The following is a 22606-nucleotide window of genomic DNA, read 5'->3' as shown; positions in this document are numbered from 1 at the left end:
TGGCAAGTGCGTCAAACCAGAACAAAAAATGAAAACGTGGCCAAGTGAGTGTGAGTGAGGTAAAACATAAAAAATTGAAACTAAAAATGTTTTATGCATGGGCAAACCACAACAAAGCGCGTAAATGTCATTTCCTTTTGACTAAAAGGATACTTTGAAATTGAAATTGTGGTATTTTTTACACACCCACACAGCTGCAGTACAGTGCTCACACTGGAGGGCAGCACCTCCTCCTCATCCTCCTCCTCATCTGGATCCTAAAGTCCTGGAGTCTCGCTCCAGGCAAAAAAGTCAGCAGTGCCTTTGTAATAGTTTCTACCCCCAATTCAGTGGCTGTTTTGCCAGTTGCATTGTGCGGCCATCGAGCATTTTGAGTGGTCTGCTCATGTGAGCAGCCACCAATGGGTTAAAGCAAGTGGCTTGGCTGCGAGTGGGTTAAGATTGGGGTTTTTTTTGCGACAAGTGACACAGAGACAAGTGGCGAGCTGGAAATCAAGCCTCAGCTAATTCGACAAATATACAAGCGATATTTCTATTTGTTTATGAAAAATAGCTTGTACTCAAAATAAAATTAACTTTAAATTTTAGAAATTTGGTAAAACAAAATGAATTGTTTTTACAACAATTTTCTACATTCCAGAAAAGATTTAATATTTTTCGTGACTTTTTTTCCTAGATTTTTTTAAAAAAATTTTTTTATTAAAAAAACTAAACCTATAACTAAGAGTATAAATAATTAATTTTATTTTGAGTGTAGTCTTTTAGTTAACCCTCTTATCCGCTTGTTGGGAATATCAGTAGTAAAGGCAGTGAGTGTCTCAATACAAGACTTTGTGGCAATGTCGAGGCCATTGACGTGGCAACTTATATAGCCAATGTGGAATATTGTACAAATAGCATACTTTGCAACTAATTACGCTTGACAAATAGGGGGAAAAATGCGATGCCTTCAGGCCAGAACTGTTGTTCACACCACTGAACAGTGGTTTCTCAAAGTGGCTGACATCTCCATTTGAGGGGTTTCTGATAAGGGGACTCTGAAAGGGGACACTTACATAGAAATGTGTTCAATGGATAGAAGGTAATGTACCGCAGAATAAGTACAAACTAAGTAGTCTACAAACTACATTAATGGATACATTATACTCTAATTTTAAGAAGAATGATATATACATTGAAATAAATATCGTTAGATTTAGACAAAAGACGGTCCTGTTTTCTTTAACTAATATTGTATTTAAAAATCTTCTCAATTGGTAATTAAGTTTAAAATTGTATTAGAACACTATAAACACTATATAAACATTATACACGACTCTTCAATCCTAAGTTAAACTAAACGAGAACCCTATTGTTATAGTTATAAGACCACTGTGCCCAATGGGAATGGCAAATGGAGAAAGCGCTCCGTGGCGAAGGAGCAGTGGCATTTGAGCATTGTGCCAGTGACAACGAGCGACTAAACATCACAGTTGAGTGCAAAACTGTACGGGGGACAAGGGAGTGAATGCATTTTCCGACTGGCTGGACAGCACTCTCAGGAAAACAGGGGAAAACTTGTCGCTTGAGGGGAGAAGAGTGCCAATTATCGGCATTTTGCATTTGGAACTTTGCATTTGGCATTTGTGGCCAAGGCAGCGAGGCATGAATTATTATGCCGAAAAACTTTCGAGAGACAGAACTCTTGCATTGGCATTGAGTTAAATTTCGATTTTACTCTTGGCCCCTAATCTACTCGGTCCATAAGCCCTCGAAAGTTGCCTCTGAAATATTCATGCGTGTGGCGACAATAATGCCGAAATTCGGAGAAAAGAGGGAAGTGCCATTTAGTAATGCAATTGCAAGACAAAAACTGGGCAAATTCAAAGGCAACTTGCCATTGTTTGCACTTATTCAACACGCCTTTTTAAAGCACTCAAAAAAATGGTAACTGGTGTATACTTATTGATTTCGTATCAATGAAAATAATATATATTACATGAAGCTTTGGTAATCAATAACAACAGTTTTTCATGGTTATTTAAAGTCACTGAATAAAGCTTTGTTTTTGGGTGAAATACAAATGCTTTTATATATTAAACTTTCTCAGAAGATTACACATTTTCCCCTTTTAATTTTGATGAGGTATTATTTGTCCTCAATTTGTAGTTTAAATTTAAATATAACTCAGAAAACAATCACAGCATATATGTAAAGTCCTACACTTAAACAAATAACAATTCTTTTTGGATGGCTTATTTCTGGACTCTGCAACTTTTAGTTTAAATTAAAATCAAAAACCCAAGTACTAGCAAGTACGTAGCTACCACACATCAAAAAAATATTGCTTCAGCGCCTATTTTAGTTTTAATAAGTGATTGTTTGTCCCACCAATTTGTAGTTTAAATGAAAATACAACCCAGAAAGTAATCAAAGAATATTCTTTAAAACTGCAATTGAAATCATTTAAATTTGAATGGTCTATTATTTGTCTCTGTGCATCTGCAGCTGCTCGGGTTTTGAGCAGGCTAATTTGCGGTTGGCCTTATAAATTGGTCCGACCGCAGCTCGCACATAAAATGAAGCACACAGAGACAGAAATCAACCATTCGCCGCAGGCTGCGCGCTAAGAAAGCGGGAAAAGTAGGGAAAAGTGGGAAAATCGGGGGAAAGCGACAGGAAGCGAGGAAAAACTTTTACGAGCCTCGCAATGAGCGGTCAAAAGTTTGCTTTACGACAATTATGGTGACCAAGGAGACTGGAGGAAGTGAGTGGTGAAGCGTGTTTTGAGGCCGACAAAGTTCAATTACGGTCAACAAATTGTTTTGCAATTTGAAAACACATTTTCATAGTTTTTTGCTGGCCGCAGCTTCAGGAAAATGAGGAAAATTCCCCCCTCTTATTTTTAAAGCCCGCTTATAGCCGCAAAGTATGCAATGAAAAAAGAACGCTCAAGATTTTAATCGTGATTTGCGCATATTGCGTAAAATTGAATTTTCAAGTAACCAAAAAGTTCTGTCAAGCGCCTCAAGTGGGCGCCTGTGGGGGACGAGGGGCGTGGCACACCAGAAAATTTCTCAATTCGAGTTCTCAAATGAGTGTGTTTAGTGCGGAGATGACAACGTGATTTATATTATTGACGAATGGAATTTGTATTTGGATTGTAGAAAATACCTGAATCGAAATGATGCAAATTCAAAGCTATTTTAACTCTATTCATTTTAATAATATTTAATAACAAAAAGTGATAGTTTTACTAAAAAAAATATACTTTATTCCGATCTACTTCTTTTTTGAACTTTATCTAAGAGATCTTTTTGAAAAAGGTTTTTGGTTTAAATACAAAACAAAATAAAAATCTAGCTTTAAAAAACCTTAGTGGTTTAATTATTTCAAATTCATAACTGCATAACTGTATGTAGTTTCAATTTAGTTTAAACTTATTATTATTATATGAAAATATAACAATCTAGTAATTCTACTAATTTTAGATGCAATTATACTTAAAGCCATTTATTGACCCCCTAAGAACATTCTGGTCCCAAAATCACGTTTCCATCTCCCATTTTTGCCTGCGTCTCCAGCGAGTGGCAGTTGCAATTGGTCGAGCACTCATGGAACTGATGTGTTTACATTTAGTGCCAGCTGCCATCTTTGGAGTCCTCCGAATCGTTTAAATCCCTGCCCCTTTTGCATCCGCATCCGCCTCCGCATCCACTCTCTATTTGCCCAGACTTAATTGTGGGCAGACTGCGGGAAATTGGGGGAGCTGAGTAACATTCAAACTTACATCAGTAAGCCCTGGCGTGCTGTGGAATAATCTTGCTCCTGGGGAGTGGCCACATTTTGCCATCCTCCCTTCAAGTGGATGCAACTGTTTGCCCCGACTTCTGCATGCTGTTTTGTTTCCCTTGCTGTTGCTCTCTGGCATTATTATTTTTAGAGAACACGTTTTTAATTTCATTTGAAATTCATGAGCTGCATTTTCTCGCTTTACGAGACAAAAACAAAACAAAAGAGAAGCAAAAGACTCTTAAAGCTGCAATTGAATTCGCGTCGCAACGTCAAATAGCTTTATTCCGGTCTGGCGGAAAATTCAATTTGGGAAGCTCTTTTAATATGCGGCGTCTTAGGCATTGTCTGGCATTTCCATTTCCATCTCCTAAGCGGCTTTCTTCGTCCTCCAGGTGGTTTTACTTTTACAGGCTCCGAATTCGGTTTCTGTTTCCTGGTGCGGGCCCAAAAAACACAATCAAAAGGCCGTTTTAATTTAATATTCATAAGCAGCAGTTAATGAAAATCACTTGAAGTCATCAGATGAGGGGCGGCCAGAAAAGGGGGTGTGGCCATGTGTGACAAGGGTAGCAATATCAGACGATATTGCGTTGTTACGTATATACTATATAATAAAATGTCAAATATGTTTGACGCAATTTAACCGCAACACAATATCCGCCGAACGGTGAACGGCAAACACCCAACTGGCACTCGAGGACGCTTAAGGACCCTCAGGTTATCAGGTGGAAGGAGGTTAGTGACAGGGCACAAGGACGAGGACGAGGACGAGGACAATATCCCTGAATGGGATATGGCCTGCGACAACGTCGATATGGCCGACGTGGCAGGTAAAAAGGCAATTCCCGGCTTCAGTTACCCAATGCAGCTGCCCCGCAACCGGAGCCCTTTCACCGATACTTCCGATACCCTGTACTTCTTAAGGTATTTATGCAACAAGTATAACTATTAAATATATTTAATAGTTATTATATGTATAAACTTTTTTTCATGCTTTTAAAAAAGCAGATAGCCATAGCAATAGCATTTGAGACCATCTATATTTCATTCGGATTTATTTACTGCCAAAAAAATTGATCACAGAAAAAGTATACAACTTTAACTTGTATTGCTACCATATTGTAAATTTTAAGCAGATTGTCAAGAAACATAATATTCAACAATTTGTCTTCACAGAAATGCTGAATTACATTTTTAGTAAAATTAAAACATTACATATTAAATAAATTAATTGTTCAGTCAAAGCAAGTTTGAAAGAAAACTAATTATTTAAAAAACATTTTAGTAAGAAAGTCTAAGCCAATTCAAAAGGTTTAAATATAGTTAATTTTTGTTTAATTTATTTTAATACTTATCTAAGTGGGCTATAAGGGGGTTCAAACTACCCCCTGTGTGATACAAAATCTGATATTTAAGCCACCCACAACGAAATTCTGGGTCCGCTTCTGATAATAGGTATCTCAGTAACCTTAAGCCCACAATATCCTTGCTGAGTATCGCTTTTACTGTATTGTTATTAGCATAAAATGGGTACGTGAGCGTGGCGCAAACTGAAGGCCAATCTTAAAGAGCTGTACTAGCCCAATCAACCTTAAATAGGGGCCAAAGTCAATTTATTGATTTTTCAGGAGCGCATTTTTCACTTTCCAATCGAAGACAACGGCGATGCACGCCATTTGTTGTGGCCCCCAATGAGATATAGCCCAGATATTCGAGCAAAAAGGACATTGCATGCTGCTTGAGGATGCAGGAGAAAGGATCTAGGATATAGAGAGCAGGGAAAGCTGAGGAAAGGATGAAGCAGCCTTCGGCTATTCAGTCTGCCAGCCAGCCAGAAAAACAGTCAATAAAAGTCCACTTACATTTCTGCCGACATCTCAATTATTTTCCTTTCTCTTACACACACACACAGACACACATACACCCAAGAAAAGTGAAAGGAAGAGGGAAAAGGGTCACAAGGGACGAAGCTTTCACCTACTGGCACACCTTTGAAGGCCTCTACGGATTCGAGTCTTCTTGTCTGCCTTTGACACTCACAATTTCACCAGCAATGATAATTCAAATTAAATTTCACCAAGGCAATCGCAATCGAATCGATATGGGTGTTCATAAATATTTCAAAAATTCCTTGGAGAGTTAATAATTTAAACTGGCAAAGGATAAAACACTTTAATTGATTAATTAACGGCAGTGAGCTAAAACTCGTGGTAATTCATTATTAGCTTTTGAAAGAAAACAAAATAAATTTATAATGGTTATGTTGTTCCTATTTATAAACACTATATATGTTTATTCTAAAATTTAATAATTCCCTATAGAATTAAATTAAAAGCCAACACCCAAAAATCCTTGAAAAGTTCATAATTTGGTGTGGCAAAGGATACAAAAATGAATTTATGAATTAACAACAGGGAGCTTAAATCCATGGGAAATCATTATGAGCTTTTAAATGCAAATTTTTTAATTTCATACTGGGGTACCAAAGTTGGGATAATGACCACTTAACACAGCTGCCAGACAATTTATTGCCCAATAAAATTACTCAGTCGAAAAATCAAACATTGCATTAACTTGGCTTTTAACATTTAAAAGTTAAGTTAGGGGCTTGTATTTATCTTGATCAATTCATTAAAATATATTTGTAATTGTTTTGGTAAGTCATAATGAGCTTTTAAGTGGAAATTACTTAAATTCATAATGGGATACCAAAGCTGGGATAATCTGCACTTAAAACCGCAGTGTTAAGTTTTATTATTTAAGCCAGACGACGACTTGTTGCCCAATAAAATTACACGCTCGAAAAATCAAACATTGCGATAAACCAAGTTAATGAATCGAGCTAAGCTAGGGAAAACCCATAAATGGAAAATGGCAATGGGGAAAAGGCAACCAGAAATGGGGGAAAAACGGCTCCCCCGAGGAGCTCCAATTAAGCAAAGGAAAACGGACAAACATTACGGCGAAATCGCTTTATTTTTGAAGTTGTTCGAAAACACTCGAAATGAACAAACCCATTTGAGCAACTTAAGATGATTACGACGGGTCTGACCGACTTGAGACGGGAAAACGACAATGCCAAACAATTCATTTGGCGAGCGGATTTCTTTCGCCTCTGCGGGAATAAGAAAGGGAAACGGAGAACTTCGAGGAGAAAGCAACGGGATTAAGGGGAATCGCGTCAAGCTGGCATAATCTGCGCTCCGCTTGCTTATTTGCATAAAATAATTGAAAGGCGAAATTTAAAAGAATCAACAAAGGCGCCAAAGCCGGGAAAACAGAAGGGAAAACAGAAGGGAAAACAGGGCGGAAAACAGAAAACCCAGCGAGAAACGCACTCGAGAAAATCCCCAGAAGAAGGAGAATTCTCGAACAAAGGCGTACGGTCAAGTGAGCCGGACTGCACCTCCGAGTGCACTAATTACGCCGGATGCAGAGCCTCCGGACTAGCTGGTTAACACGGAGAGAAACTGAAGGTGCCAAAAATAATATTTGGATACTACATTCCTAGCTTTAAATTTATTTTCAACTTTTAACAAGAGGTAAAAATAAATAAAACCATATTACACATTCTCCAATAAGGTTTTATTGCCTTTGTCTTTTAAAAAGATTTCTATAATTTAATTGGGACGAATATAATGTTGTTTGAAGTTACAAAAATAAATAAAAACATATACCACATATTTTTTGACTTTTAAATTAGTTCAACAATTTAAATAAGAAAAATAAACTGTTATAAAAAATTATCCGCGTAACTAATTGAAAGCAAAAGTAGAAAGCTTTCCCTTTTAAAAGTTAACAGCTTTAAAACAAAATATTAAATCACTAGAAATTTCAGTGCTATTTAATCCCTTTCTGAAAGCTTATAATACTGTCCCAGATTTACTTAAATGCAATCCACAACAATGCTGTCATCTCATCGACATCATAGCCACATATAATGGTAGGATCTTTGACAGCGACAACTGGCTGAGTTTTGTTTTCTGTTCTATTAATTGGGTTTGCGCCGCGACAACTTTGTTTGCTCTCAATGGAAATCACGACTGTTGCCGTCTGCTGATTGACTAATTGGCCGGGAAAATAGCAAATCCAGGAGTGTCGTGGCAAATCATTCACTTATTCAATTATTGGCACGATGCGCATTCGATTCGATTATATGGCCCCTGTGATTCCGATTGCGATTCCGATTCTGCCGTGCAATTAGTTGCAAAGAGACACTCGGAAAATCAGGTTGGCAAAGGGGCATGTTCAATTGGCGATGAAATCTTCGACAACCAATTGCATGGAATTAAATCCGGCATACTGGGCCAATAATAATAACCCGACTACACGTGTCCATCCAACGCTCGTTACGTCCATCGATGCTCATAATTGAGTTAACTCTGGGAGAGATGGGTGGTATAAATCACTATACCACCCTACATTTCACTCCATGATGTCCTTTAATTGACAGCCACGTATTTAAATCGAATGCCCGGTGATGGACAACGGATGGAGACGTCGTCCTTAACCGCTTTTGCCAGATGGATTTTCGACGCACGAACAGTGATGGTATCCTGGATATTTTCCTGCTCAAACTGGAAATCCTAAGGATAGTAGTTAGATACTTAATCTTTCTAAGCACTTAAAAAAATCTATTCTTGGTTATTTTTAACCTCCAACTAGAAATTCTAATGCTAGTGTTTCTAGTCATTACAAAATTCTTTCTCATTCTAAGCACTTATAAAAAAGGTATTCTAGTGCTAATGTGGCCAATATTCTTATATAGTTGATGCTGGCTGCTAGACAATTGTCGTTTCATCAACATAAATTAATCTTTATTTCTTATAGTGAATAACATCCCTTCCAAATATATTTTTTTTTAAATGCCTTTACCTATGTTAAAAATTTAGCTATTTCTAGCATTATACAACACTTGATTGAGTCACGCCTTGTACATTTTGCAGTGGGCAACACTGAAGCTGGCTGCTCGACAATTGTCGTTTCATCAACTTAATTGAATCTGCCGCCCCACAACAATAGTGGGTTGGATATCCGCGGAATCGGGATCGGGATCGGGGTGGAGTTCGCGATGGCGATGGTTTACAGGTAGGTAAATCTGGTGTCAGGTGTTGCGGCGTATTGCTTACTCAGCCCGCGGGCGGAAACCTTTGTAATTGAAATTCCCTGTCGGAGGATTGCTGAGGCGTCTCCTCCACGGGGAGACATCCGACCAAAATAAACGTCAGGCAAATGACATAACGCATACTTTTTTAATTATGCAAAGAGCCGGGGAGTGGGGGTCGAAGGGACTGATTGATTGCCGACAAGCCTCGGCTGCTAACGAATGGAAACAATTGATGACGACCGCCGTCGAGTCGGTGAAAGTTATGCTGATGCTGATGCTGATGCTGGGCTTACTTTCTCTTCGTTCTCTACTTTCGCCACCTCAAGCGTAAATTTGGCCAAGCCCGCTAATGGCTTTCAATCCACAGAGACTCTCCAAAAGGAACTATCAATGTCGCGGAGTTTTTCGTGACAACAGCAGCCATTAAACTTATCGAAGGACTCGCCTTCACCTTCTCCTCATCCTTCACTGCGTTCCTGAATCTTTAAGCTCTTTTTGTAAATGAAAATACTTTAACAATCTGTTTGAGGCAAGCACGATTCGGTTGCAGGAAATGGACGGAAGTCCATTTTGTTAAAGCTTTTCCAACGTATCAATATTTTACAATTTATTTAAGTGGACAATTTTTTAGCTTAGCTTTAACGACTGTTGGGGGAAATATAATGCATGCTTAAAAGTTCAGAAAAACATGTGTAATTCCTCATTAAACAAAATACAAATTCTGTAATGTAATTTTAGAAAAAAATACATGGTAGGTTTATAATTTACTAAAGCATATAAAATGGCTTTTAATTAGCTACTTTACATCAAGGCCCACAAAATATATGAGTTAAATTTGGTTTAAGCTTTGGCAATGTATCAACATTAAAACAATTTAATTCAATGAAACTCTTTTTCGACCTTAAACTCAACAAATCTATCAATTTAAAGCTTTAAAAGTAAAGTTTAAAGCTTGAAAAAGACGTTCTTATTTTATGACCACGTAATAAATGATTTTAATGCTCAATCGATGCTGACGTGTTCATTGACATTCATTGAAACTTCCATTTGCAATAATATCATACTGTCCATCCGTTAATCTGACATCATGGCGAGTTTTAAACCTTAAATTCTCATTCATTCACTCAATTTTCACGTTGAATGCTATCGAACGGAATTCGATTTGCCACAAGGACTTCGTCAGCTCCGCCCGTCCTTTCATCCTCCCATCCATGCACATTCATTGCCCCTTCCGGCAAATGCTGACAAGTTTCGAATTTCCTGGCGCTTCAATAATAATAACCAGCACTCCATTTCGCAAGGACAAGAAAACAGGAGAGGTGATGCATGGCTTCCAGCTGGGAAGCTCCGTGGTAGCTAGTCCCTAAACCCACTCCCTTTTCGGGATTCCCGATTCTCAGATGCTTGGCTTCCTAAGTCCGCACACATCGCTGCACATTTATTTCCGGCAAATTAGGCTCAGCACGGTTCGAGATGCCACGACCACGGTAGTTCAAGAAAATCCAAGGCAGTTTTGCCATCTTGCAAGCCGCTTTGCGATTCAAACTTGACGTTGCTCATACGCCCCGACGACCCAGACGACCCAGTCGACCCCCAAAAAAACCCAACCTTTGTCAATGCGAAAACATGAAAATGATAACAGACAATTTATTGAAGCGCCCAGATACATATTATACAGACTTACAGACGGTCAGGGAATCCAAAAGTACCGACCTCGGCGGACTCTCAAAAGTAGGCAACACAAAATATACCCACGCAATTCCAGAAATGTTAAGATATGCCCATGATTATTATGATTTGTCGATTCCCGGCCACTGCCTCCGCTTTCGACTCTTCCGCCCATATTTTTGCGGGATATCAATGCGAGGCTGTTAATTTATTTCAGCTGCCCTGCACAAAGCAAAAAATTTCAGGTTTTGCTTTCCAATACAAATTGATGCGGTGAATTTACACTGTAAGACTACAGTTTTGGACTCATCGGTATAAATACGAAAGTAAATAATTATAATTTTATTATTTAGTATTGAATTTATAAATATCAGTTGTTTGTTTTACGAGACACTTTTATTTAAACTAAATCTTTAGGTTTTTAATGGTTGCTACTATTTAAGGGTTCTCAAGTTTCTACAATAACATTATTGATAGCGAATTTCTAGAATTTTGATTTATTTTATGACGCTGAATCCCATTTTTGACAGTTTTTTTTCACTGTCTTATTCTGTTTGTTGTTTTTTTCCACGGTGTATTCCTATTTGTATTCATACTACCTACATTTGCGTCGGTTTTTCATGCCTGAATTCCGACCAAAATTCATTTTATTAACCACACACGCACTCTATTTTCCGTCACATGTACAACTGCGACTTTTTCAGCTTGACAAATATGCATCGCTCTCGACAGTGAAGCTATTTTGCATGTTTTTGATTTTCTACGAAATCTGTGAAGACTGTGCGAGAAGGGAAATCCCCGCAGACTGTCTGGCATGGGGGTTAGCAACCGTCTTGGGCTCCTTTTTTTCGGCAGCTGCCGAGTGAAGGTCGGAGTTCCCAGGACCCCGACTTCAACAGCTTAGCAGCCCGTGTCAATGGCTCGGTGCGTGAGAATTTGTTGCCTTGCGAGCTTAGAGGATGGAACATGCCAACCGGCGGCCAAAGGCAAGGGAAACGGAAGGTGACAGGTGGCGGCGCTCACCTGAGCCACATACATCACTTGCAACCCCCTGGTCCATGTTTAGTAGACAGTTTTATTTACGCTGATGGCCATAAATATTTGAATTACAATATAATATTTAAGCCCAAAGCCAGCGAGCTAGGGGTGAAAGATTTATGGCTGCCGCAAATCTACGCCAGCCACTTAATGCATTTTAATTTATTAAGCTGTCAATCTGCCGGGTTCGGCACAGTAGCACATCCGCATCCGCCTATCCGTATCCGCATTCGCACAGGTGTAGCACACATCACACAGCACGTGTGCCTGGGATTTGTTCAGCGAAGAGTTATGCGTTTACTCTTGGACATGGACGGAATTCAAGTTAACTGCATTAACCAAACAGCGATGGAGGAGCCACAAGTTGTTTTTGCGGAAAAGAAAACACAAAGAAGAAAACAGCTCAATTTCATCGTGATTTACGTAAATCAAATATTTTTGGGGAGGAAATCACACAGAAAAAGACAGCTAAGAAAACTCTCCGAAATTGAAAAGTTTAAAAGACTTAACATTTTCGACAAAATTAATTTATAAACCTGAACAACAGTATCTTTAGTGCAGGACTTGCGACATTAAATTGTGTAATATTAGTTTCTCCGTGGGTACAGGGGGAGAATGAGTTAAGAGCCCGATGTCGTTGCTTGCCAGTCACTTGTCGCCTGTCATTCGTCAGTCTTGAGTCTGCATGTCGTCGGCCTCTGGAAGTTCTGTGGCAAATGACCAATTTCAATTAGAGATGCAGAGCCAGACCATCGGAGCTCACAATAATACACAATGCATGCCACACGCACTGCTTAAATATCCTTAAGGGACTACACAGAGAAAGCGATATGCTTCAAAACAAATCGCAATCCTATTAAATCACTTTATAAGTAAACAAGTAATCCTGCTAATAAACACATTTGAGGAAATAAAATCAATTTTGTAATCAAAATTGTCTATAAAATAAACACACCAAAAAAAATAACATACTACAATTTGGCCAAAACTAATAAACATTTTATTTGATAATAATTTCACCATTTATCAGGGTGCAGATGATATGCACACAATGTACAACCAAAAATATAAAAAAAATAAAATTGTTCAATGAAAATTTTTGTTTTTCAATAAGAAAGTTACGCAGTTTAAATTGCATGCAAATCCAAACAAAAAAAATGTTTAGTCCTTCAATTGACAAGCCGTATAAAAGCAATCAACATTTTTCATAAATTAAAATGGAAAAAATTATTTTATTTCAATTATTTATAGTATTTTTTTTTTTTTTGAGTGTAGCCACACACACTCAACAACCTGCTGGCTGTTTAAATATGAGCAACAGATTAAAACTTAATTTAAAGTTGACCCAGCCGGGTTTCGTGTTTCCACTTCAAGTTTAATTAATATGTTAAGCCCGTAAAAGCTGCATCGGTAAACTAACCCCATCAGCCAGCTTTCGTGTCCTGTGTTTGTTTTTTGTTTTTCCATTCCCCCAGAGACCCCCGCACAACGCTTAGGCAAACAAAAGGTTTTGGGGCTTATATCATACTCCCCCCACATCAACACCCAAACACACAGAAAATGAAGCATCTTGCACGATGGCTTACATGTGTAGCTGGAACTCAAGGTGAATACCAATTGTCTGCCAGTACTTTTTCCCATTGTACTTAGGTACATTTCATTTGCGTGTGCAGTGTTAATCCGCAAAAATCGGTAGACTGCGGCTGCCATATCCAGATATATACATACATAAGCATATACGCTTTGGTCTTATGCATTGTTCTAATGCGTGCTTAAAGCGCATTTCCAGCATTTCAAACTCGTCTGCACGCACGAGTGCCCACAGTTGTGGTCACATAAATGCTGTCAAATCAGAGTTAACCATTTCCTAATACACATTTCAGTCAAACAATTATGACTACCAACTTGGGAACTAATATGTATCAGACAATAAATGCATAAGCATTTTATGAACAAATTACTTGTAAAATATTTAAATATACAGTGATTAAATATCAGATAAAGACAAAAAGTGGTTTAAATTAAATTTTGCTGACATCTTCATTTGGGAAAAATGTGTACATTAAAGCTGTCGGGCTCTACTCATGATTTTATTTTTTTTTAATTATTTAAAGATGGATTTTAATTACATATCCGTTTTATTGAGTTAAAGCTGTCGGACCCTTCTAATGCACATACATTAAAATAAAATAGTAAACCACAAAAACCAACTATCAGAAATGGTTTAATAATTTGAAACGAGTTTTCTTATCTTAAATGCTAGAAATGTAATTGAATGGTATGGTAGAGAAAGCATTGAAATAATCTCGATAAATGCGACCACTTCTGTGGCTTTCGTATGTGAATGCCGCGCCCAAATACAGGAACAAAGCACAAAGCGCCACTCGACAAATGCGCTGTAATTTGAGGCGACAAGTATGCAACGCAAGTTTTAAATGCATTTCACGCACTGCGGCTGACGTACCACTCATTCCCCCCGCTCAAATGATCCCCTCCATAGTCCCCACTAATTCTGGTAAATCCATGAAAAGTCCGACATTTCTGTCACGCCCGAAAGTGTCGTCAAGTGATGGCTGTCGCCGCCAGCCAGGGCCCACTGTGGCACACACAAAAAAAGTAGTTTATTACATTTTTCGTATCCTCTTAATTTTAAATAATGGTAAATCATGATAAACCAGGATATATGGTTAAACAAAAAACAAACGAAATATGGTTAAACAAAAAACGTACACTAAAATAAAGGTTATATTAGAAAATGTTTTTAAAAAAGAAAGAAACCTTTAATTATTTAAATTAATAAATAAATACTAAGAAATTAATAATAAGAAAAATATTTTGTTTAATTAAAAAGATCCTGATCAAGAAACGTTTTTAGAAGAAATAGCCGGAGCTCAAGTCTCAGTGTTTTCTTTCTGTGTAGATGGCGTGGCCGCGGAGTTAGGTTGGAGTTTGACCATCATGATAGTGCACTCGAATGGATTCACAAAGCACGCAGATTTCAATTACACAGCTACGCACGAGTGTCCTTTATTTCACCTTTTTTTATGGCCTCGCTTATCGGGCAAAATGGTGCAGCAATTAGAGCCGACTGATTTATCTAATTGGGAGCAGGAAGGGAGAAGACCGGAAGTGGACACGAGACCACGCGACTTCTTGATAAGTAAAATCACGCAATTTGGCAAATGATTTACCTGACTTTCGTCAAAGAATCGAGACACGCACACGCATTGTTCTTTCATTCTGATTGAATTAAAATTAAATTATTAATAATGTGATTTGCCAAGATAAGGAATTTCACAAACATCACATTTTAAAGTACTAAATAATAAAATTTTTTTGTAAAGAAAACATCTCTTGAAGAATCTTTACTATCGGACTATTTTGTTTAAGACAAACGACAAAGTCTTGTGCAAAATATGCATATAGTTATATGAAATTTGAATATTTCAGAATTCTGAAAAGTATGCAAAACTTTGTCTCAGAATTTAAGACTGATTTGCATACCCAGTCGCACCGCAAAAAGTCAACATTTACAAGTTCTTCACACCATGTGCACGAGCATAAGAATATTAAAATCGCATTTTGCTTGAGGTGTTCGCTTTATAAAGCCATTACGAACTATCCGGGGGACGGGGAACGGGGGGACGAAGGCAAAAGGGGAGGTTGAGGGTGGAGATGGTGTTCTGCAAAGTCCGCATGTGTCGGGCCGGCATTTTAACACTTTAATCATTGAAATGCAAATTCAGATCCGAGTTTCAGCAAGACATGCGTCAGCCAGTAGCACTTGTATGTTAACACGGCCACCGAATGCCACGCCCCTGAATTCTGGAGAGGACAGCTCAGGATTCTGGCTGGGATTTAGCATATTTAAGGCCCAATCTACACAGAAAGAAATATGTATACGAATCTGAAGTAGGTTTTTTTTACAATTTTTAATGAATTCATGGCGGTTAACATTAATTTTTCTTGAACTTAGGCTTTTTTTTATTTGAAAATCTGGCCTCTATTTTGGTTGGAATTTAATTTTGGGGCGACTCTTTTGTATTACGAAAAACAGTTTTTTTTCTGTGGAGGGCAGCGCATTTAGAATTCAGCCTACTCCACACAACTGAGTTCCTTTTCGGCTCCGAAAATAATGAAAATGCAGGACCTGGCAACGAATAAATTAACCTGAATCGCATTTATATTCGAAAGTAGTGGCGCGATGCTGCTGCTGCTCAAACCTGAATTTCGCGCGGAATGCTTTCTTTATTGCACGTAAATAAAGTCATAAAGTCATCATTACAACCGCGCCAACAAGGAGCACGATACGAAACGATAAAGGAGCACAAAGGACAAACTTTTGTGACTGCGATAAAAATTCGCAAATGTGCACAAATTACTCAAAACATATTAAAAACTGCGTCTCCGCCTCAACAACTTGCGCAAAACGTTGCACACAAATTAAAAACTCTTCGAAAGAGCAGAGATAAAAGGAAATTCCTTTGTGGCAAGTTTTGCCGCCGACCTGAAGTTGCGTTCATTGTCGCAGGAAAATGCAGTACAACTTTTCCCAACTGAAAATCATTGAGTGTTACTAGATGACTGGAAGTTTCCTTTTTCGACACGACATATGAAAAGTTTCGTAATTCAGTTGGTAAAGTCATCTTTGAATTTGGCGGTGAATTTTTTTTTGTTCTTCTACTAAAAATGGGTAAAAAACTTCTTAAAAATCATACTCATTAATACTAAATATCAGGCTTAAAAGGTAACCAATAATTTAACGCAAATTAAGTAATTTTTATAACAAAATTTAATCAACAATTTTACAGGTCCAAATTAAACAGTAACCTGTGAGTACAGTTTTGGGTTACCTTTTTGCCAGACTCAAAAATCGAAATTCTTTTTTGAAATTAATTTAAGGAATAACTTTTTGTAATCTTTAAGGTCTAAATATACATAGTGTTTTGGTTGCCTGAGTGTGGATTTCCACTGCAGCACTGGGTCGGAATACCCTTTTTGAGGGTTGTTTTGATCGATTTGGTATTCTCAAGCTAGCTGAATATGGTCCCATTTGTTTTTTAGCCTCCAACTTTTGTTTAATTAAATTGAAGTTCTTATCGAAGGAGTATGAAAACCGGCGAAAAATGGAGGAGGAGACAGAGACTGCATTTGAACGACACCAAGCTATCATTCCCCAGGTGAAGAAGGCCTATGACGAAGTCATTCAACAGATATTTGCGGACTTGAGGTAAGGCGAAGATATGCATCCCAGTCAAGGAAGAGATGACATCTAAGTACATATTTGTTTAGTCCTTCAGATCTGGATGTTTGTGCAGCCATTTTGGAGGAAAAGGAGGATACTTGCTTGGACACCGAACAGATGATAAATAGCACCCGTCGGCTCATGACCAAGATCGTCCTTGATGTGAATCAATGCTTCTTTACCGGCAACGATGTGAAGACCAAGCTGACCACTTTGGAGATGCTGAAGGAACAGTTTGCTGCTCACGAGGGAAAGGATTGGTTGGTATTATAGCTAGTAAATAGCTTATAGACCCGGAACAACTTTATGTTTTACTATTGAACCCTCAGGAACTTCAACGGTGTGTCCCCAGAAGAACTCACTCGCCCGTTGCGCATGCACAGTTTGGCTCTGAGCATTCGCTTTATGGAGCGCCAACTGAAGTCCCAGGAAAAGGAACTTGAGGTATTACTACCCTTTGATTTTTGCTATCTGAGAAACACTAAGAACTAAAAATAAACGAATTTTTTAAATTTTTATTGCAGATTGCTATGGCCAAAAGCAATGCGAATCGACAGCTTGTACGCGATGTGCAGAGCGAACGAGTGAAACTGGGCGTCATAATACAAGAGCAGCTGGCTCAGTATCAGGAAATGATGCCACAATTAATCGACATAGAGCGTTCCATAAATGAGATTTGATTTAATCTTAAAATAAAACTATTTATGTTATGATTATCTAATAAATAATACGTTTGAATCAATTACAAATGTATGAATAGAATGGAAAATGTATTAAATACAATATGTACAATATTGTAGATATATATATAATTTTTTTTTAAGTACTAAAAATGCTTGACTTTAATTTAATTAGACACTAGTTAGAATTAAAGTTATGGAAATAAACATACTAGACACCTTTTCCTAAAATTTAATAATTTTTATAAATGCTAAAACTAGTGCCTCTTAAAATGTACTTTAACTTTAATATGTATTACGGTTATTTATCAAAAGTATAATATATAAATGTGCCTTTAACAAAAAACATTTGTCAAACATCCCGCCACATAGGCAGCACTTTAGAAAAGGTATTTTCCAGCACTTAACTCCGGAGCTGATTTCCTCGCCGGCAAACAAAATAAAACTAATCCGAAAACTAGAGAATGATATCAATAGTGAAAAAAGTGTCTCCTAAATGGGATTTCAATACTTGTACGCACTTAAATCTTTTATAAAAATGTAATAAAAACATTTTTTATACTTTCTGGCACATTGGCAGCACTTTCCCAAATGCGTTTTGCAGCACTTAACCCCACAGCTGATTTCCTCGCCGGCAAATGGAATAAAAACATTGAATAATCCGGAAACCGAAAGAATGCTGAACTTATCCGTGGTGCTGCGGGTGCAATCTACGGCAATCCGACGGACTGCATCCTTCGCTACAGCGGCGGCGGTCAAGACCAAACCGAAACCGAAACCCACAAAGGGTCAGCCCAAAAAGCAGAAGGAGCAGCCCCTAATCTCCTGCAAAAGAAGCCAGTTCAATTTAACCCAGCACGAGCAGGAGGATGCCAAATTTGGAAGCCTTACTCTGGCCTCCAAGGGCTGGTTGCACAACAAATCCAAGGGAGATTACTTTATCCTGAATGCCAGTGTGCGAGGGGAACAACTTCATCATGAAATGCAGCCAGTTGATGGGTTTCTGGACTCCTCTGGGCTGCAGATTCATCCCCAACTGCTGGACAATCTTCGAGATGAACTGGGCATAAAGCTGCTGACGGGCATCCAAAAGCAGGGAATGCCAATTGTCCATGGGAAGGAACACTGTCTGATAGCTGCGGAAACTGGATGTGGAAAGACAGTTACATATCTACTGCCCATCCTGAACAAGCTCCTCCAAAGAGTGGGTGCCGATAGGAAACTCAACTCTCCCCGAACACTGATCCTCACTCCGGGCAGGGAGCTGGCCACCCAGATAGCCGGTGTCGCAGAGAAGCTCAGTCAGGGCACCAATCTCAAGGTGCAATCCCTGCTAGGAGGCAACACCAAGCAGCTGATGTTGAGTCCGCAGTTCGAGGAGTTGGATATTCTAGTGGCCACTTTGGGTGCCCTCAGCAAACTGGTCACCACTGGCATCTATCGCATGGAGCACGTTCGCCATCTGGTTCTCGATGAAGCGGATACCCTTCTAGATGACACGTTCACGGATAAGCTGACCTACTTCCTGAGGAGATTTCCCGTGAGTCTTGCTTGAGTGGGTTCCCCAAGAAGAGTTAGTAGTTTTTCTTTATCCTTGACAATAGTTCCATTTGGTGCAAAAGGAGGAGACTGGCACCCAGCTAATCCTGGCCTCGGCCACCATGCCCACCAACACCAGGGAGATCCTGCACAAAGTCATTGATGTGGACACCATTAGGGAGGTAGTGAGTCCGCATCTCCACCACCTGATGCCCCATGTGACCCAGAAGTTCCTGCGCATGTCCAAGGCCGATCGGCCAGCCCATCTGCTCACGCTTGTCAAGCAAGATCTTTCAAAGCGACGACCACTGATTGTGTTCAGCAACAAGTCCACCACAAGTGACTATGTTTCCATCTTCCTGAACAACAGTGGAGTGAATTGCCTCAATCTCAACGGAGACATGCTGATGAAGATCAGACTGGGCCGTTTCGAGCAGTTCCAGAACGGCCACTGCGACGTCCTCTCCACCACAGATGTGGGAAGTCGCGGTCTGGACACCACCAGAGCGCGGCATGTGCTCAACTTTGACTTTCCGCTCCATGTCTCCGATTACATCCATCGGTGCGGCAGGATTGGGCGAGTGGGCAACAACTTGGACAATGCACTGGTCACAAACTTCATATCCTCACGCCGCGAAATCGACGTCGTCCAGAGGATCGAACATGCCGCGCGAACCGGTGGCCTGCTGCCAAATGTGAATGCCAACATCAGGAACATTATCAACAAGCGAATTGTGGCTGAGATGAAGGCGGCAGGAGTTCCAGTTCCGGTTTTGGGGCCAACCAATGGTCATCAAGCACAAGAAGAGGCCTTCTAGTCTTGTAGTTTTAAGTTTTGCGAGTAAATAGTTTTGTTTTCACTATGATAAACCACTGTGCTCCTTTTATGTATCAATGGGTTTTATGTTATGTTTTTTGAGAAGGGGCTGTAGTTGATAAAAACTAATATTTACTCACCCCAGCGCACATCAACGTTGAAAGTAAAAGTATAGTTTTATTGAGATCCCCAAATAATTCTCCTTCACAACCCTTAGGTTCAAATCCTCAGGTAGTGGTAGCCGCTAATGGGCGACCATCTTCGCACGTTCGTCAGCGGCTTAAAAAGCTTTCGCTTGGCTATGAGAATATCGGAGCTGGCACCACCACCAGCCCCACCATTCGCTGTGGACGCGGGCGAGTCCACGGAATGCGGCAGATTGGAAACCTTGGGCTTTAGCAGCATCGGTCGACAGCCGGCGAACTTGAAGCGGATGTGTCCGGCGCAATTAAGCTGCAGATTCGGTGGCTGGAGGTGGGGGAATGCCTCGCACAGAGTGGGCTTTGGCTTGAGCGCCTTGCTGGGATCATCGCCATGGCACATGGCTGCCGCCAGGGTGCTCCATTCCAGTCGACGCACTCCTGGTACTGATTCTATTCTATAAGCCGGTGGCTTGACTCGTACGTACCGCCTGCTCACCATCTTTTCGTAGGTTCCTGTAATATAGTACTTGTACCAGTTACTAAGAAAGTTTTTCGAAGTTTTACTTGGCAAAACTTACGCGCATAGTGCACCAGAAAGGGTTGCAGAGCGGCACCGCATCCATGCTCCAGCCACTCGTACAGATATGTGTCATCCTGTCCGCCCAGGAAGATGGCAGCCGGTGCCAGATCCTGCCACAAACTGTCTGGAATTTCCTCCACGCGTAGTTTGTAGATGTAGGGTATAAACTCTCGAAAGGCATACTCCCCCAAAGCGATTAGACCGCGTACCGCTCTGCTGATGTACTTAAAGTCTGGATAAGAAGGTTTTACAGATTAAACTTTAAATTAAAAGCTGTTTGTGAACATGTACCCCTCTCACTGCAGATAATGCGTCCCTCAAAGAACCTCGCCAAACGTCGTTTGATGAGGAAGAGGCACTCTGCCTGCAGATAACCACTCTGGGAGGCAAGCTGACCCATTGTTTCGCACAGTTCATCGACGAGGAGATTACCCACTGGAGTGGCAAAGTAGGTGGACAGGTGTTCCTGTGTCTCCGTTTGGGGATTACCCTCCTCCGCCTCCTCCTCCTCCGTTTGCAGCCTGTATATGGTGTGCTCCTGCAGTGTATTTTCACTGGGAAACATCTGGGGCTCCTGCTCCTGCTTGCCCACCTCCATGACAACGGGATTATCAGCGGGATTGGGCAACTGTTCTGGCTGCTCTTCAAACTCCATTTTGATGGTGGCCTGCTCAGCGGAGTCTGTAGCCTCTGGTGGTGCTGGTCTGATGGTTTCGTAGGGAGCCATCAGTTGGCTGACGAGCACCTCGGCCAGGTTGAAATACTCCGGCCGACAGGCATTGTGATTGGCCGTGGAGTTGTAGTTACAGGCACGTAGCAAGCGCCAGCAACGCTGGCTCAACTGGTCCTGCTGCTTGAAGGCCAGCAGCTGTACGATCTTGCTCACTATAACCCGGTAAATGGAGCCCATGAGGGGCGTTTGGTAGGCATGGCAGATGGCAGCCATCTGGGATTTGGTGTCTGCGAAAAGGGCAGCCGTAATCAGACTCTGAACACACTGCCGCAATAGATCCGTGTGCTTATCTTCCACGGGGCAGATGCTCTGAAAGTCCGCATCATCGGGTGTGCAGAGATTGATTTCCTTTTGAAACTCGGCACTCAGTTCAAAGATCTTGTCGGAGTGGAAGTAAAAGCTGCCATCGTAGTCGATGCGGTCCCAATCGGTGTCCATGGCGCCCAGCATGGGTGGCACATCGGCATCCTTGAGCACCTCATTAACCAGATCATAGGTAACCACTCCACCCGAATGGCGGGAATATATCTTCACGTTCTAATGGGAAAATCAATAAATACAAATGTTAATGGGTAACATATTTGCCATACATTGATCAGTTCCCAGATTTTGTAGGAGGCATCCTCGGCCAGTTTGGCGCACACATCTTGTGATAGTTCTACATCCGTTTGGTCGTGCTGCTCCCAAAATATCTTAATGCTCCGCGGATCAAAGCCGGCATAGCTCTTCTGATGGCCCTTCAGTAAAAAAAGGGGTATTATAACCAGGGAAGGCCCTTGGAGTATCCTCTCACCATTCGACTGGAGTTTCCAGAGGCCTCTGCTCCTGCAATTCCTCCTTGGAGTCCATGGCCACCACCGCCACCTCCGGCCACCGCAAATGAGGCATCAAATAGATTGTAGTTACCCAAACTCGAAGTTGGCGTTGTGGGCGTCGTGACCATATTAAGGTGGGTGGGCGTGGCTGGCAGGCTGCCCACTGCGGATGCGGAAGTGGCAGATGCGGATGCGGATGCGGATAGGGAATTCTTACCAGCCAACTCCAATTTGGCTGACTTGGAGCGGGATTTTGTGGACTTTTTGGTGACTTTACTGTGCGTTGACTTGTTCAACTCGTCGGAATTGCCAACGCCCGAGGTTTTCATCGTTTTATATATATATTTAACAAAAACAAACAAAAACAAAACAAATTTCGAAAGATTAGCATCCAGTGTTGTGAAACGACGTTCCAATGATGCCCTGCACACTCGGCTTTTTTCAAGCCGAAATAAATGTTTATAGTT

The 22606-nt window shown here is 40.4% G+C and overlaps 4 protein-coding genes across 5 annotated transcripts in view; 2 read left to right on the top strand and 2 right to left on the bottom strand.

Moving 5' to 3' along the window:
- The window catches only part of LOC108149446 (cGMP-dependent protein kinase, isozyme 1), a 34970-nt gene extending 14888 nt beyond the window's left edge, over positions 1-20082 (bottom strand). Inside the window, exon 1 of the mRNA XM_041710615.1 lies at positions 20009-20082. Within this exon, the coding sequence (XP_041566549.1) occupies positions 20009-20020 (12 nt within the window). The 5' untranslated portion in view covers positions 20021-20082. The remainder of the gene's footprint in view (positions 1-20008) is intronic.
- LOC108149177 lies at positions 16624-17574 on the top strand. Its single transcript, XM_017276594.2, has 4 exons — positions 16624-16817; positions 16880-17092; positions 17162-17276; positions 17357-17574. Exons 1-4 carry the CDS (start codon positions 16714-16716, stop codon positions 17510-17512), a joined length of 588 nt encoding a protein of 195 aa, XP_017132083.1. The 5' UTR covers positions 16624-16713; the 3' UTR covers positions 17513-17574.
- Positions 18117-19921, top strand: LOC108149472 (probable ATP-dependent RNA helicase DDX28). The gene is made up of 2 exons (XM_017277087.2): positions 18117-19052; positions 19117-19921. The coding sequence occupies exons 1-2, from the start codon at positions 18189-18191 to the stop codon at positions 19867-19869; spliced, it is 1617 nt and encodes a 538-aa protein (XP_017132576.1). The 5' UTR covers positions 18117-18188; the 3' UTR covers positions 19870-19921.
- LOC108149462 lies at positions 20026-22559 on the bottom strand. Of its 2 annotated transcripts, none has more exons than XM_017277074.2 (5): positions 22118-22559; positions 21915-22052; positions 20883-21861; positions 20590-20823; positions 20026-20524 (listed from the first exon to the last, which is right to left on the bottom strand). In XM_017277074.2, the coding sequence occupies exons 1-5, from the start codon at positions 22466-22468 to the stop codon at positions 20088-20090; spliced, it is 2139 nt and encodes a 712-aa protein (XP_017132563.1). In that variant the 5' UTR covers positions 22469-22559; the 3' UTR covers positions 20026-20087. The 2 variants fall into 2 exon arrangements, with proteins under 2 accessions (XP_017132563.1, XP_017132554.1); XM_017277065.2 differs by having other exon boundaries at positions 21915-22061; positions 22118-22558.
- Positions 22560-22606: the final 47 nt, after the last annotated feature.

The sequence above is a fragment of the Drosophila elegans genome, unplaced genomic scaffold (assembly GCF_018152505.1).
Source record: "Drosophila elegans isolate 14027-0461.03 unplaced genomic scaffold, ASM1815250v1 contig_814, whole genome shotgun sequence".
Lineage (NCBI taxonomy): Eukaryota > Metazoa > Arthropoda > Insecta > Diptera > Drosophilidae > Drosophila > Drosophila elegans.
This window is presented reverse-complemented; position numbering and strand designations above follow the sequence as displayed.

Coding starts and splice junctions, on each gene's coding strand:
- LOC108149177 (XM_017276594.2), top strand. CDS start 16,714: ATGGAGGAGGAGACAGAGACTGCATTTGAACGACACCAAGCTATCATT. Junction 16,818..16,879: donor CAGATATTTGCGGACTTGAG/GTAAGGCGAAGA, acceptor ATATTTGTTTAG/TCCTTCAGATCTGGATGTTT. Junction 17,277..17,356: donor CCCAGGAAAAGGAACTTGAG/GTATTACTACCC, acceptor TTTTTATTGCAG/ATTGCTATGGCCAAAAGCAA.
- LOC108149472 (XM_017277087.2), top strand. CDS start 18,189: ATGCTGAACTTATCCGTGGTGCTGCGGGTGCAATCTACGGCAATCCGA. Junction 19,053..19,116: donor ACTTCCTGAGGAGATTTCCC/GTGAGTCTTGCT, acceptor CCTTGACAATAG/TTCCATTTGGTGCAAAAGGA.
- LOC108149462 (XM_017277065.2), bottom strand. CDS start 22,468: ATGAAAACCTCGGGCGTTGGCAATTCCGACGAGTTGAACAAGTCAACG. Junction 21,862..21,914: donor AAATCTGGGAACTGATCAAT/GTATGGCAAATA, acceptor TTTTCCCATTAG/AACGTGAAGATATATTCCCG. Junction 20,525..20,589: donor CTTTCTGGTGCACTATGCGC/GTAAGTTTTGCC, acceptor ACTATATTACAG/GAACCTACGAAAAGATGGTG.